This window comes from Hippopotamus amphibius, chromosome 12, assembly GCF_030028045.1.
Source record: "Hippopotamus amphibius kiboko isolate mHipAmp2 chromosome 12, mHipAmp2.hap2, whole genome shotgun sequence".
NCBI classification, from domain to species: domain Eukaryota; kingdom Metazoa; phylum Chordata; class Mammalia; order Artiodactyla; family Hippopotamidae; genus Hippopotamus; species Hippopotamus amphibius.
In genome coordinates, this window is record NC_080197.1 from 33,655,113 (window position 1) to 33,669,278 (window position 14,166).

General features: G+C 43.0%; 1 protein-coding gene across 8 annotated transcripts in view; it reads right to left on the reverse strand.

The window, feature by feature from the left end:
- SNX5 (sorting nexin 5) overlaps positions 1-14,166 on the reverse strand; it is a 23,600-nt gene continuing 9,434 nt past the window's right edge. For 3 of the 8 annotated variants that reach the window (XM_057701435.1, XM_057701441.1, XM_057701442.1), the window contains 12 exons: positions 14,041-14,145; positions 12,882-12,992; positions 11,052-11,173; positions 9,848-9,971; positions 8,796-8,891; positions 7,478-7,583; positions 7,320-7,395; positions 6,053-6,092; positions 5,876-5,962; positions 4,297-4,456; positions 1,357-1,442; positions 1-179 (listed from right to left, as the gene is read on the reverse strand). In XM_057701435.1, the coding sequence (XP_057557418.1) occupies positions 129-179; positions 1,357-1,442; positions 4,297-4,456; positions 5,876-5,962; positions 6,053-6,092; positions 7,320-7,395; positions 7,478-7,583; positions 8,796-8,891; positions 9,848-9,971; positions 11,052-11,173; positions 12,882-12,992; positions 14,041-14,145 (1,164 nt within the window). In that variant the 3' untranslated portion in view covers positions 1-128. Of the gene's footprint in view, positions 180-1,356; positions 1,443-4,296; positions 4,457-5,783; positions 5,963-6,052; positions 6,093-7,319; positions 7,396-7,477; positions 7,584-8,795; positions 8,892-9,847; positions 9,972-11,051; positions 11,174-12,360; positions 12,462-12,881; positions 12,993-14,040; positions 14,146-14,166 lie in introns of those variants that run through there. The other 5 variants (XM_057701437.1, XM_057701436.1, XM_057701438.1 and 2 more) reach the window with 3 other exon arrangements.

The window sequence follows — 14,166 nt, forward strand, 5'->3', positions numbered from 1 at the left end:
TGTTAAGATCTTTAGAAATCAAAGTATTTATTCACATAATTTTAAACTAAAGTCAAAGGTAATAAATCTTCCATGGTAATGATCTGAGTGCAAGTGATGCTGGCTTCCTTCACATTCACGACCTCCCTTCAGTTGTTCTTGAACAAGTCGATGCAGCTCTGCAGGAGGGAGACGTTGTTCTGGAAGACAGATGTCAGGGGCACCAGTGAAGAACTGACCTCAAACCCACCGACTGCAACTCTCCTCACCCAAATTTCATGGTGGGGAGGGAGCTCCCTGCCCTCAGAAGGGCTGGTCACCGCTTCAGCACCTCCCCCCCACACCCTCGGTTTGCTCCCACTGCAGTCACACCAATCCCACTTATGTGACTTAACCAAAATGTGATATAAATGAGATGTTCTTTTAAGCTGAAAGACTGGGTAAAAAGTTGCTAAAAGTTAGTTATGGGTGAGATTATAAATGAGATCACCAATGATAAATATTCACATGGGACTTCACAGGAAGTATTTTACAAAATTCTCACTTGAAAGGAATTCAGAAGAATACTCAGAACACTATGCATGAATGATACTTTAAAACTCCAACTTAAAAGGTCATATATAGCAGGACTTACTTAAACAGGCAAGCGAGTAAGCATCTCTGTTGTGGTCAAAATAAAGGAATTCAAAATACACACACATGTTCGGTCTTCCTGCTTTAACCAGTGCAGATGGCCCCTGACAGCGACCCAACTGTCCTGGATCAAAGAGTACCCTGGGGGGCTCAGTATCGGCTGCACCCAGGCACCACCCAAAGAGCCCAGAAATCCTGAGTGAACGGGCCTGGGCACAAAAAGCCCTTAAGAGCTCCCTAGTAGGTTTCGAACGTGCTCCAGCACTAAGAACCATTGTTCTCCATCTTTTCTGGGCTAAATTACGCTACAGATACTAAATGTATAAGAAGTTTTCCCTCCTTATTAAACCATAGGAATTAATATCAGAAGACACTTAGCAAATTAGAAAACTACTTTAAAAAGCATCTTCCATGAAAACTCCAGATAATGAAGAGCTTCTAATGCTATATGAGGGGTGCTCATAAATCTCTGGAATAAGCCCTTCAGAGCACGGCCCACAGGTCGTCAGGCAGAAGCAGGGTAACTGCCACCAACAATGCTCTTCTCAAAAAGCAGTATTTCATCACAACATCATGGATTTTCAGTTTGCAGTGGAAAAAAATACAACAAGCGGCTCCCACCCATACTATGGGGGATTAAAACCACAAAGTAACCCCATCTACTTAATGACACTAGAAGAGTGAACTGGTAAATAACCTGAAAAAGACTCCCCAAAGCTGACTCAATTTGAAGACAACACTTACCCTGGCATGCTTTATTTCCAGTTCAGACATTTCAATCAGGTTCTTCCTAAATGCTGCCACTCTCTTTCGTTTGAAATTGATTAGCTCTACAAAACAAAGTTTACCAAGAAAACTTAAACACTTTTCATCTTTAACTTCCAAGTATCATTCTTAGAAATCAAATGATCTCCAAAATTTTGGTACCCTACCACATTTTCTTACACTTTTGTTATCTCTGCCATTGGCACGCACCCCTAGTCACCAAGAGCCACCCCCCAATACCTGGAGATTTCTCTGAGCTGAGTTGCCTTGCCCTTCCATCCAGGAGCCAGTGCCTGTGAAGAGTGGGCCACACACACTTGCACCAATGGCCTTTTCTGTGCTAAGATCTACAGGACATGCCACCTTTGTGGCATCCCTGCCTTTCCTACAGCTACCATCAGATTCAGGATGACTGTCCAATCAGAAATCAGGGTAAACCAAAACAATGCACTGACCCCGATTCCTTCCACACACTTGTGATCTCAAGGCTCTACCCTGCAGCTGTGATCAAATCCTCCCTCAGCTTAAGCTGGTGCTCAGGGTCTGAGGAGCAAACTTACCCTTGTCTACATGGCACCATCCAACATAGATTAATATAAGCAGCCACATTAAAATGTATAGTGACATTAATGACAGTAACTCAGATATCAGGCTGGCCTTGCCTGATGCCAAAATAAGCTCTTCTCTCCAGGACCAGAACTGCAGAGTGACCCTATCTGTCTCCCAGGACGCCTGTCCACTGCCCTGTGCTTCTTCAAGAGCGCCAATCAGTTCAGCCACAACCTTAGAACCTCAACTTAAGACAAACAGGTTGGAAGCCATGAACCTCAGTACTCTACAGAACACTGTACTTTTAAATAGCGTACGCCCAGGCTTACATCTTGACTAAGGAGGATACAGTAAAACAAAGGGACAAACCTTCAGCAACAGAGAGGCCTAAACTGGCACCATTTTAAAGCTTTGTTGCTTTTCTTAAAAAAAATTATCAAAGCCACTGAACTCTGGCCTATATAATAATAACCTAAGATTTCAACTCAGTAGTTTTGAAGCATTCTTTTTCCTTATAAATTTAAATTAGCTGGGGTTTTTTTGTTATTTTGCTTTTTTAAAGCTAGAATTTTACTTTAAGTACAGGGTAGTAAGGAGGCCGTTCCTCTGAAAGAATCCAGGGGACAGCCACGGGAGCATGTCTGCAGGCCTTCTGTAAAGACTGTGCAGAGAAACCCTACCCCTCAGTGAGGGCACTGGAGTCCTGAGCAGAGAGGAGCCAAGACAAAGGAGCAGAGCTCTTCCAGGTACACTGGGACTTCAGCACCGCAGAGGATGGAGGGCGGGGGTGTCGTTCTGAAGAAACAGGCTTATGAGATATGGATTTCACATGGAAAACTGAGTTTTGAAGGGGAGGGTGTTTTGAGGGTGAATCAAGTAGTGTCCACTATAATTTACATTCATATCCTGGAAGACACGGTCTTTACTTTTTGCTCTGGCATGTTCCATGGCCCCTAAGAAATTCAGGGCAGTGAGATCCCCTAAGCAAAAGACTACCTATTACACTCATGTTCCACGGAAATAGTACACCATGTCCCAATAAAGTCAGATTTTATTTTTTGGCCGCATCACATTGGCATGCAGGATCTTAGCTCCCTGACCAGGGATCAAACCTGTGCCCCCGCTGGACTGTCAGGGAAGTCCTAAATCATATTTTAAAAGCCCCTTACTCTGAATGGCAGAGGGCAAGAAAGAACCCTGTGGAGACGGAAAGAACTGAATCAGTATCACGGACTCATGATCCCTGAAGAGTGTGTGTGCGTGCACACATCCTGACATTTCCCCACTGTCAGCTGAAGGATCTAGAAGCAGAGGCATCCCAGACAATGAGCACACGCAGCACTCAATCTGGGCTCCTGGAAGAAATAGCCATTTCCAGAGCTGGAGTAGAAAAGGTCTAAGATTAGCATAGAACATCTAACCGCTCAAAAATACGGGGGTGTTGTAAGGACACACCAGCTTAAAGACATGCCCACTGGCTCAGTCTGGACAGTATGAACACCTAAATGACTTAGTACAATCATGAATTTAAAAACTTTGAAAATAGGAATACATGACCCCAATAAAGATGATAAAAAAAAATATGGTAGAGAAGGGAAAGCCTGTATTAATAAAGGACACACAGTGCCCAGTGCTGCCCTGGAGGAACCAGGCAGGGACTGACTGCCTTCAGTCTAGGCTAAAGGGCAGTGAGCAGAATATACAATGGTCTCACGCTGCCTCCTACAGACTGCCCATCAGTGGCATGGAGGAAAAAACAAAAACAAAAAACACCCCCAACTATGCAGTGGATGATCCCCGACTGGGTCATCAAAACACCATAAATGAGGGGAAGGTGGACACAACATGCCCTCAGATGCGATGAGCTCAGGGGGACAACATCATACAGTATCCAGAATCCAATCATGAGGAAACAAGCCAACCAAAAATGAGGAGCATCTATTTGTAAAAAGAGATCACGGTCTTCAAAAAGGCAAATGTCATTAAAAAAATTAAAAAGACTGAGATGGACTATTTCCAAATAAAGGGAGACTTTAGAGCTGTGATAACTAAATGCAATCCTAGGCTGGAAGAAATGACTGGGACAAAAACGAGAATACAGACAGTAGACTACTGTAAGGATGTAGAAAAACAGCCACATTTTCAGGGATAAAACAACCAAGAAAGCTACAACTTAACCTTCAAATGGCTGGAAAAACAAAACAAAACCCAGATGTGTTTACAAAAATCACACAAGCAGGAGCACATGTACGTGTACAGTGACAAAGCAGAGGACGTATGGGTGTTCTCTGTACCATCTGTGCAACTTGTCTGTAAGCTTGAAATTATTTCCAAATAAAAAGCAAAAGGTAAAGAGTAGCCCCGCTCAACCTTCTTTTGCAGATTCAGAAAGCTGTTCAAATTTCTGGCAGCATTCCTGTTGGTGAGCCTCAGCCAGCTTGACGTCTTTGCTTTTTAACCGGGCCTTATCCAACGCTTTGTTTGAATTCTCATAGTCAATGAGGGCTTTGGTGCGTCTGTATAAGAGATCCTGAGAAGAAAATTAACAGATATGATATATGGTAGTTAAACCTACACTGAAAAACCTCTAGAACAGAACAGGAAGATGATCTGAAGTACTCTAAAAAAACAGACAAGTACCTTGGACACTGCCTGAAATGTCAGATAGCATGTACCTACCCCCTTTTATTTATTTTAAAATATTTATTTTGGCTGCGCCGGGTCTTAGCTGCAGCATGCAGACTTAGCTGCAGCATTGCGGCAGGCGTGCATGTGGGATCATTCCCTGACTAGTGATCGAACCCAGGCCCCTGCACTGGGAGTGCACGGAGTCTTACCCACTGGACCACCAGGGAATTCCCCCTCCCCCACCCCTTTAAAATCTCAACATTAGGCTGGGAATGGCAATGCTTAATGCATTGCTGAGAGCCTTTCCAGAATTCTCTATATGGATCAAGAGAAGGAACCAAACAGTGATGACTACAGGATTTTTTTCACTAAGAAAACACATCAAAAAACAACTCACATAAAATAAAACTAAACTATGGGGGAAAGAATGAATTTCTATTTCCTGATGACATTTTCCCATCAGGTATTTTCCCTTCCTAATTTTATGCTGCCTGATTTAGTATATCTCATATAAAGTAACAAGCATTTTTCTTCAGGACAGTGTAGACAGCGAACAAGGCATGTCCCGTTCCCAAAGGTCACCCTCACCCTGCTGAACGCTTTGTCTTACATCTGGTTAAGTAACGCTTTATGACTCAAAGGCTGCAGTGACAACTGCAATTCAATGGAAGATCACACACCCCAGAGCCCTTTTTGCCTCAGAAACAGCCCACTTGCCACGTGTCCGGTTATGTCTGCATCCGACAGCACATAATCCCCCAAACCATTATCTGTCTGCTCACCACCAGCCCCACTGCTCCTGAGCTCCTAAGCAATGCAAACTAAGGACACAATGTCACAAAAAGCTCGTCACTGTGAGAAGGTGTCAATCTAACCGGGAACCGGAGGATACACACCCGCACCCTCAGGGTGGAAGTACAGAACTTGAGAACTGAGAGACTGATTTCCCACAAACACCTGATGTACAGAAGACCCAGACTTACCTGCTGGCTAGTGAACACTACCAATGAGCTTACTGCTGGAGACCAGCTCACTCACGCCAACCATCTTACTGTCTAGACTCTTCATCTTTGCACCCTTTGCCCTAAAACACAGCCCACCCCAAACCCTCCATGGCCTCTCCCATGGCTTGCCATAGTGTTTCCCAAAGTGCATGCAACTCCTCTACTATTCCTGAATAAACTGGAGCTTGCCTCAGTTACTTCTTTATTTAGGCTGACATCACTTACATGAACAATCCTGACAAACTCCCATCTTCCTTCACTGTTAACAAAGAGAACACATCTGTGTCATCAGACCTCTTCTGGGAGAACTCCCTCACCTTAGCAGCCTCTATGTTGAGCATGTAGTATCGGAGGAGCTCTGTCAGCTTTAAGTCTTCATCTGAGGAGACTCGACCCTCTACTTTCTGTTAAAAAAATCAAAGGCCACCATCATCTAAGCAGAAACCTACAAATTATAAAATACATACTTTGAAGACCAACATAAAAATCCTTACCCTAAGTTTTTCGAACAGCTCAGCCACCTTCAACAGGTACCTGCAAATATACACAATTTTGGCTTAAGGTCTTAAATCATGTATGATATGATCTTATCAATGCTCTAAGAAATGAATGGGTAAGTTCAGAAGTCCTAGTCTGTGGTGCTTTAGTTAACTTACCAATCAAAGTGATGCCTTCGTCACAATTGGCCCAAGTGCAGAGAAAATGGCTACAAAATCGAGCATGTTTCCAGAGCCCATTCACAGGCATCAGGCTCTCTTGGTGCTCCTCAGCCACCTTGCTATGCAGAACCTGTGTTCCCAAGACAGTTCTTATCTGCTGCAAAACCTGTGTTCACCAAGGTCAGGCTCTAAGCCATAAATATGCTACTATTTCGTCTTGGTTCTGCCATTAGCCTGACTCATTTTCAGATCTGAAACACCAGTGCCCACTAGACCAAGCCTAGGTTTAAGTGGAATACAGTCGTTCCATGGTAACAGACAGGGGTGGTTCCAAGATACTGCCTCACCCTGCAGGTACTAAAATTCACAGATGGTAAAGTCGCTTATACATATGGCATAATTGTATATAACGCACGCATGCACTCCTGTATACATTAAATCATCTCCAGATTACTCATCATACCTAATAAAATGTAAATGCCATACAAATAGTTGCTGATGCACAGCAAATTCAAGTTTTGCTTTCTGGAACTTCCTGGAATTAAAAAAATACATATTTTTGACCTGCAGTTGTTTAAATCTGCAGATGCAGAACCCACAGATATGGAGGGGGCCAACTATACTATCTCCCCCAAATAACCAGAATGAAGAAACTGAAAAACTCATTTAAAAAAATGTTCAGACTGGGGTCATTACTTTATCCTTATGGCCACCTTAACCAAATCTCAAGTCGGTCCAGGGTATCACCAAGCAAAGTGCAAGCACCATTTGCCAGAACACATAAAGTAAACTCTTCTCAAAGACAATTCCAAAATCAAAATAACCAACAAGAAACAGACACATGTAGGTCTGACAGAAATAAAGGCTTTTTGACAACAGCTACCACGTTTGGTACAAAAGTGCCCTGACTCCCCTACAAATGCCTTACAAGTATTTACGTTCAGAGGGTGAATGTTATAAAATGAGTGCTGGAGACTACGGTCAACCCATGATGCGCTTGGACTCAAGAGTAGAACTGAAACTATGCAGTCATTACCCATTACACCACCCAACAGTTTTCAAATAGGGGATTCAAAGAAAATGTCTTCCAACAAAAACTTACTTTTTGATGACCGCAGGCTCTTCTAAAGCTAGGCTATGCAGGCAGGCTGCGGTGTGGATGTAATCGTCCGCTACATCTGCAGGAACAAGGAGAGCCCTTTTACGTGAGCAGAGCTGGCACATTAGCAGACTAAGGGGCTACTGGGTGAATGTATTTACTTTTATGAGATCTGGTCATCCTGTCAGCCTTTGCACAGGAATCCTTGATCCTATTATAATAGTTAATGAGGAAATTCTTTTCTTGCTCAAAAAAGTCATCTACCTCCTAAAAGGGAAGGAAAAAAGAAGGTTAAGAAGCAAAACTTTTAACTATACCAATATGTATTTTATGTTAGAAAAAAAATTTACAATAAGCTCAAGCCTAAGAAGTTTAACCTCTAAACACCAGGGAACCAGAAATAATTTTTTCTTGAAATGGATATTTCATACCCAGGATTAGCAAAAGTGAAATGCTGGCAGGAAATGTCAACAGAGAGAACCATTCTGAAGAGCCATTTGGCAAAGTTCAGTAAAATTCAGCATCCTCTCTAACCTCCTGCAATTCTGCCAGAGCAGTTCTGCCAGAGTGGTTCCACCTGGCAGACAGCTCCCTTGCCTTGGATACCTGCATCTCCAAAATGTGGTCAGTTCCAGACTGGGAGGCAATGCTGGATCTGGTGGGCACTGACCAGAGATGCCAAACACCCGCGCAGTGTGTGGGTACAGCACACTTTCAACTGTGTCAGAGATAGCCCCAGAGCTTCCAAATTTCTGACAACGCCCTGTCTTTCTCAGCACCTATACCCTGGGCTCCTTACTCAAGCTCTCAAGTGGCAAGTCAGACACCACCAGCCTATGACTGTTAGGGTAACAGGGAGGGGCTGAGAGGAGAGGGAATAAATCACGCCCACAAGGCTCATGAGAGACACGCACACTGATCTGATGCTCTAGAGCAGCACATCCAATACAAACATGGCAGCCACACGTGCCACTTAAAACTTCTGTAGTAGCTACATTATAAAAACAGGTAAAGCTACTTCTCATATTTTATGGGGTTTTTTCCTTCATATCAAGTCCCTGAAATCCAGTGTGTAAATAAAATATAAAATTCAGTTCCCTGATTACATCAGTTCACTGAATCTGTCAAGTGCTCAACTGCCACATGAGGCTGGGGCTGCTGCTCTGGAGAATAACATGAAATACTGTCCTTGTAGCATATTTTCTTTCTAAAAATAATTAACCTCTCCTCATAGAAAAGGAGAAAATTAAGAGTAAAGTGTGGAAAGGCTCTTATTTCTTCTCCTGGGAAAGAACAGGGTATTTTCGGAAAATAAGTGCAAATTCAATGAGCAGATAAAAACAGCCAAAATTTGAAAAAATTATTTACATTTTTGAGAAGCCAATACCATTTGTTTCACAAATACCTATTCTGAAGAAATAAAAGGTCATCTACTCACACAAAGAGAAGAACTTTCTCAAACAGCTAAAGGCCACTTACCTTAACTCCTGAAAAAAGGACTTCATCAGCACTTTTCACCACACTTTTGAAAAAGCCACCAAACATCTCTTTGGTATTTTTCCGCCTAACACTTAGCTGAAGAGAAATCCAGAACAGTTCATGGTACATATATTTTTCATCAAGTCCTAAACACATTCCAAGTAACAGTTTACTAGCATAAGCACACATGTTAAGATATCTTTAATTCCACTGTAAAAACAGGTCTAAAATATCAAATAAGCACAGCTAAATCTAAGCACAGGTTGTAATTCTAAAAGTGTGACTTAGGAGACATTCTAGATGCCTAGAAAAACTACCTAGGCATCAAGTCTTAGTGCCTTTAAATTCTTGGTAGAGTTATTGTTCTGTTATGCTGATTATTCACTGGTTAGAAGACCGTGAGGAAATTTCTAAGTCAGGACTTGCCTCATACATATTAAACAAGAAATGTAATGTATTAAAAAAAAAACCATATGTATCCCTTTCAATTAAAAAAACAAATGTGGATCAACTTAAATTCCTTCTAATGATCCCAAGCTTAACTGAGGGGGAAAAGGTCAAAATCTTCATCTGCAACGTTCTATAAAAATGTCTTGGACTTCCTAGGTGGTGCAGTGGTTAAGAATCCACCTGTCAATGCAGGGGACATGGATTCAAGCCCTGCCCCAGGAAGATCCCACATGCTGTGGAGCAACTAAGCCCATGCACCACGACTACTGAGTCTGGGTGCCGCAACTACTGAGGCCCACACACCTAGAGCCCGTGCTCTGCAACAAGAAGCCACTGCAATGAGTAGCCCCCGCTGGAGAAAGCCAGTGTGCAGCATCGAAGACCCAATGCAGCCAATAAATAAATTTAAAACAAAAAGTCTTATACATTGCATCTATTGCCCTGGGGGAGGTGGGCAAGCAGAGGAGCACCTAAGAAAGGTTTCCACTGTGTTGATGATAAGAAACTCAACTTTGAAATTCCTATTTCAGAAAAGATATCAAGTACTGTATATTTTTTGTACACTTTAATTGGATCATGAAAATGGAATAAAAATGCCTTACATCTTGATCATATTCCAGGAAAACATGAAAATTGCGATCTTTACTGAGAACAGGGTGAGAGGAGAGCCGCTGAAGAAAGACTTCATGGGAAGACACAGTCTTCTTAAAGACTGCGAGGTACTCACTGCAAGAGAAGCACACAAGGCTTTCGGTTGGCACCACTCAGCTGATCACCTGCCCAACACTGCTCCCTAGGGGCCTCCTCTGCTATTCCTGCAGCCATCCAGAACACCTGAACTGGACCCACAGTAGCTTGGGATAATTAGTATCCAACTAGGTTAATAAGGCAGTTCTCATTCTGTAATCTATGGAACAGCCACCAAAGGGGGACGTGACATAACCAGAGTTGATGGGGCACGTCTGTGAAGTCCAAACCCATGTGCACTTACAGCACAAAACACTGGCTTCTTTAAAACCCTTTAATTTTGCAGCCATGTACACAGCAATGAGTCTAACAAAGCTTGGAAGAATCAGAAATTATGAAGTGGCTTCATCTCAATCTACAAACTAAAGACAACTCTAAACTTTCCAACAGTAGGAACTTGAGTCTGTTGTGTTCAGCGCCCCACCCTCAGTGCTGTCCAGGCGGTACCAGGAGATGTGTGAGCCTTGGCCCTAGCTAACACAGGCTTGTGGCAGCGCCCTGAAGAGACTCGCTGAGATGGACACTGGTGAAGAAAGGAGGAGCCAGGGAAAGGAACGTAAGGATGGCGTAGTAAGAAACTTCAATGCAAACCTCCAACTATAACACACAATAGAGAGTCCATTTTTCTTTGAAGGAATTACAACCAGATTAAAATAAGCTTCTTGCGGACCTGGACTTCTTTCAAGCCATCAATGTGGTTATTCTTAGAATGCTTCTTTGTAACAGCACCCACTGCAACCTAGAGCCAACTATCAGCAGCCTGAAGACAAAGGTTTAGTTCTTCACTTTATGCCAGACCAACACTCCATGATAAGCATGGCCTGCAGAGAAGAATCACCAGTCCAACCAGCGTCTGCAGTCCACAGTCACCAGGGAATCCATGTCTGAAGTACAAAGACCTCGCCCCCACACTCAGCAAAATGTGGTTTGAGAAGACAGCAGCCAGACAACTAATTAACTGCTACACTTTAAAGACATCAGCTGTCATATTCTCATTTCTATACACATCACCACTTTTCTTCTCAAAAGGTAGGTCCCTTGTCAAGAAGACCCACTTACGCTTCCAGCTCTTGCTTCATCTTGGCAAATTCTTCTTTGGTCATAGACCCTTCGCCCTCTCCCAGTTTCTGCATCTTCTCTCGAGGGCCATCGAAGTCTGGCTTTGCAGGTGCAGGTGGAATCTGCAGTAAAGGCAGTAACTAGTCAGTGTTCTCGCCCCACAGAGACGTCCCACCTGGTGCCTGTGCACAGCAGGCAGGGAGCCCAGTGTGACTGCCTGAAAATCAACTTGTGCTTTTCTCTTAACCTTACAACTCTTGGTCATTTAAAAGAAGTGTCTCCTACAATGGGCACTCACTTTGCAATCATTTTTTCGGTTAATCACTGGACAATTGGTAGATACAACAGATTACCCTGCTTCAACTGTTAGTTTAATTTATATATTACAATCAATGCTAATATGAAGCCAATGAAGTACCATCAAGACAATAATCTCTAGACTTATAAAGGAATTTTTATTCCAGAGGATAAAAGATTCTAACTTTGTGTGAACATTCTTAGACATAAGCTTCAGTACTAATTTTGTTTAACTATTTGGCCAGATTCTTCAGTTGCCCTGGCAGGAGAAGCCATATTTCTCTTTCCTTTAAAACTGGCTGAAGGTCTTCCCTGGTTGCACAGTTGTTAGGAATCCACCTGCCAATGCAGGGGACAGGGGTTCAATCCCAGGTCTGGAAAGATCCCACATGCCGAGGAGCAACTAAGCCTGTGCGCCACAACTATTGTGCCCTCATGCCACAACTACTGAAGCCCATGTGCCTAGAGCCTGTGCTCTGCATCAAGAGAAGCCACCACAATAAGAAGCCTGCGCACTGCAATGAAGAGTAGCCCCCGCTCTCTGCAACTACAGAAAGCCCACGTGCAGCAAGTAAATAAGTAAATAAACAGTAAAAAATATATGTGAAGGACTTCCTAGGTGGCACAGTGGGAAAGAATCAGCCTGCCAATGCAGGGGACATGGGTTCATTCCTGCCCCAGGAAGACACCACATGCCACGAAGCAACTAAGCCCGTGCGCCACAACTACTGAGCCCATGTGCCACAACTACTGAAGCCCATATGCCTAGAGCCCGTGCTCTGCAACAAGAGAGGCCACTGCAATGAGAAGCCCGTGCACCACAATGAAGAGTAGCTCCCACTCACTGCAATTGGAGAAAGCCCACGAGCAGCAAAAAGGAACCAACACAGCCAATAAATAAATATATAAAAAAAAATACGTGAAAATAGTGTCACAGCTATTTGATGAAGCATAGTCTTACTCTGTACAGTACAAGAGGGTAAGCAGTTTCATGGTATAAAGTCTTGTCTACCTTTGGGTTTGGCATTTCTCTGGAGTTTCCTTTCAGCCATCAAGTGGAATTGATCTCCGCTGGTGATGGTGTGTGGTGGGTTTCTTCTCAGGTGTGGTTTGCTGAAGGTGTAAAGGAGGAAGTTGTCTTTTTTTTTTTTTTTAACTTGAGTATTTTTTTAATTGTATTTATTTTATTTATTGGCTGCATTGGGTCTTAGTTGTGGCACACGGGATCTTCTTAGTTGCAGCATGTGAACTCTTAGTTGTGGCATGCATGCAGGATCTAGCTCCCCAACCAGGGATGGAACCCCAGTCCCTGAACTGGGCGCACAGAGTCTTACCCTCGGGATCACCAGGGAACTCCCTAATTTCAGTCTTTAGACTACCAGTAATAGTTAACACATACTCTAGTTGACCGATGAAATCAGACTACTTCCACAATCTATTATAAAAAAGTGGGTAAAAGCCTCTCAAAACAATGAACAGCAAGTTAGAAGAAACTGGCTTCAGTAATTATCTGATTATCCAAAATACACTTACAATAAGCCCAGCATAGTCTGTAGTTTCAATAAGAGTGTCATGTAGCCACACAAAGTCTTCATGTTGCCTTGTAACAGAAAACTCTGGGCTCTGAAACGTGGGCAGCGTGGTCTGTAAAGAAAAGAGAAGTAACTGTTAGCCACTATTTGCAGATAAAGTGGTTTGGATTTCATGCAGTGCTTTATGGGAAAATTCTGCATAATAGAACATTCAGTTTTTTAATGCGATCCAGTAAAGAACAAAGTGGCAACACGTGATCTCCCCATCACTACAAAAGTCAGAGCTAAGATTCAACATGTTCTTTAAGGAATTCTAGTCATACAACTCCACCTTTCAGGTCAACTCAGATATAATCACATAGGTATCACACAGTTAAGCCACCAAGGCACACAGAGAAAACCACGTGGGAGAGGAAGGACCTCATAGATAACACATGTATCAATATTATGCTGGAGATGGTGTTAACTGAGAGCCCCAGCTTCAAATGTCCTGGCTCAAATTGTGCCTCAGCCATCAGTCCCTCACCTGTAAGGTGGGGATGACAGAACAACATAAGGTTGTTTAAGTCCACGTAAGCCCCTTACAACAGTGCCTGAAGTGAAGCAACACATTTTAACTAGTATGGAAGGAGAAAGGAGGCTAAAAATGTTCCTGAAAGGATTCCGAGAAATTAAACTTTCTATATTTTTCAGATTGGCATACTGTTTTTGTCAAATTAAAAATGTGGAGGATAATTAACACAACATTGTAAATCAGTTATACTTGAAAATAAATTTTTTAAAAAAATTTGGAGGAAAAAAAGTCTTCTGAATCATAAGTAAATATGGGAAAAGCAAATGCTTCCCCATGCATGCAAATTAATAACAAAGGTGGAGTTATGTAGGCAGGTGGCTCCACCTGTCACTCTGCCTGGTCTGCTTCTCTGTGGAGCAGTGTGAAGCTGAGTGCAAGCCACACTCAATACCAGCAAAGCCCACAGCCCCAGGGCTCCACCACAGTGGAAAATGCTGTAAGAGCACTTATCTGATGCTTACAAGGAGCAAAAGGAGGGAGGGGCCTCACTTAGCAGACTTCAGGTCATGAGGTCTCTTCTCACACCCACTGGAACAAGGCTGTAACCTGGCATTGCTTTTACTACTGAAGTTATTCTGTCACTTACCTTGGTGTGCACTGTAAATTTGACTTTATCTCTCTCACTGAGTGCATCAGGTATGTCAATCTGAAGCGAGGGATCAACGTTCAGGTCCACTGATACAGACCTCAGCTGAAAGACATATTTTGGCTA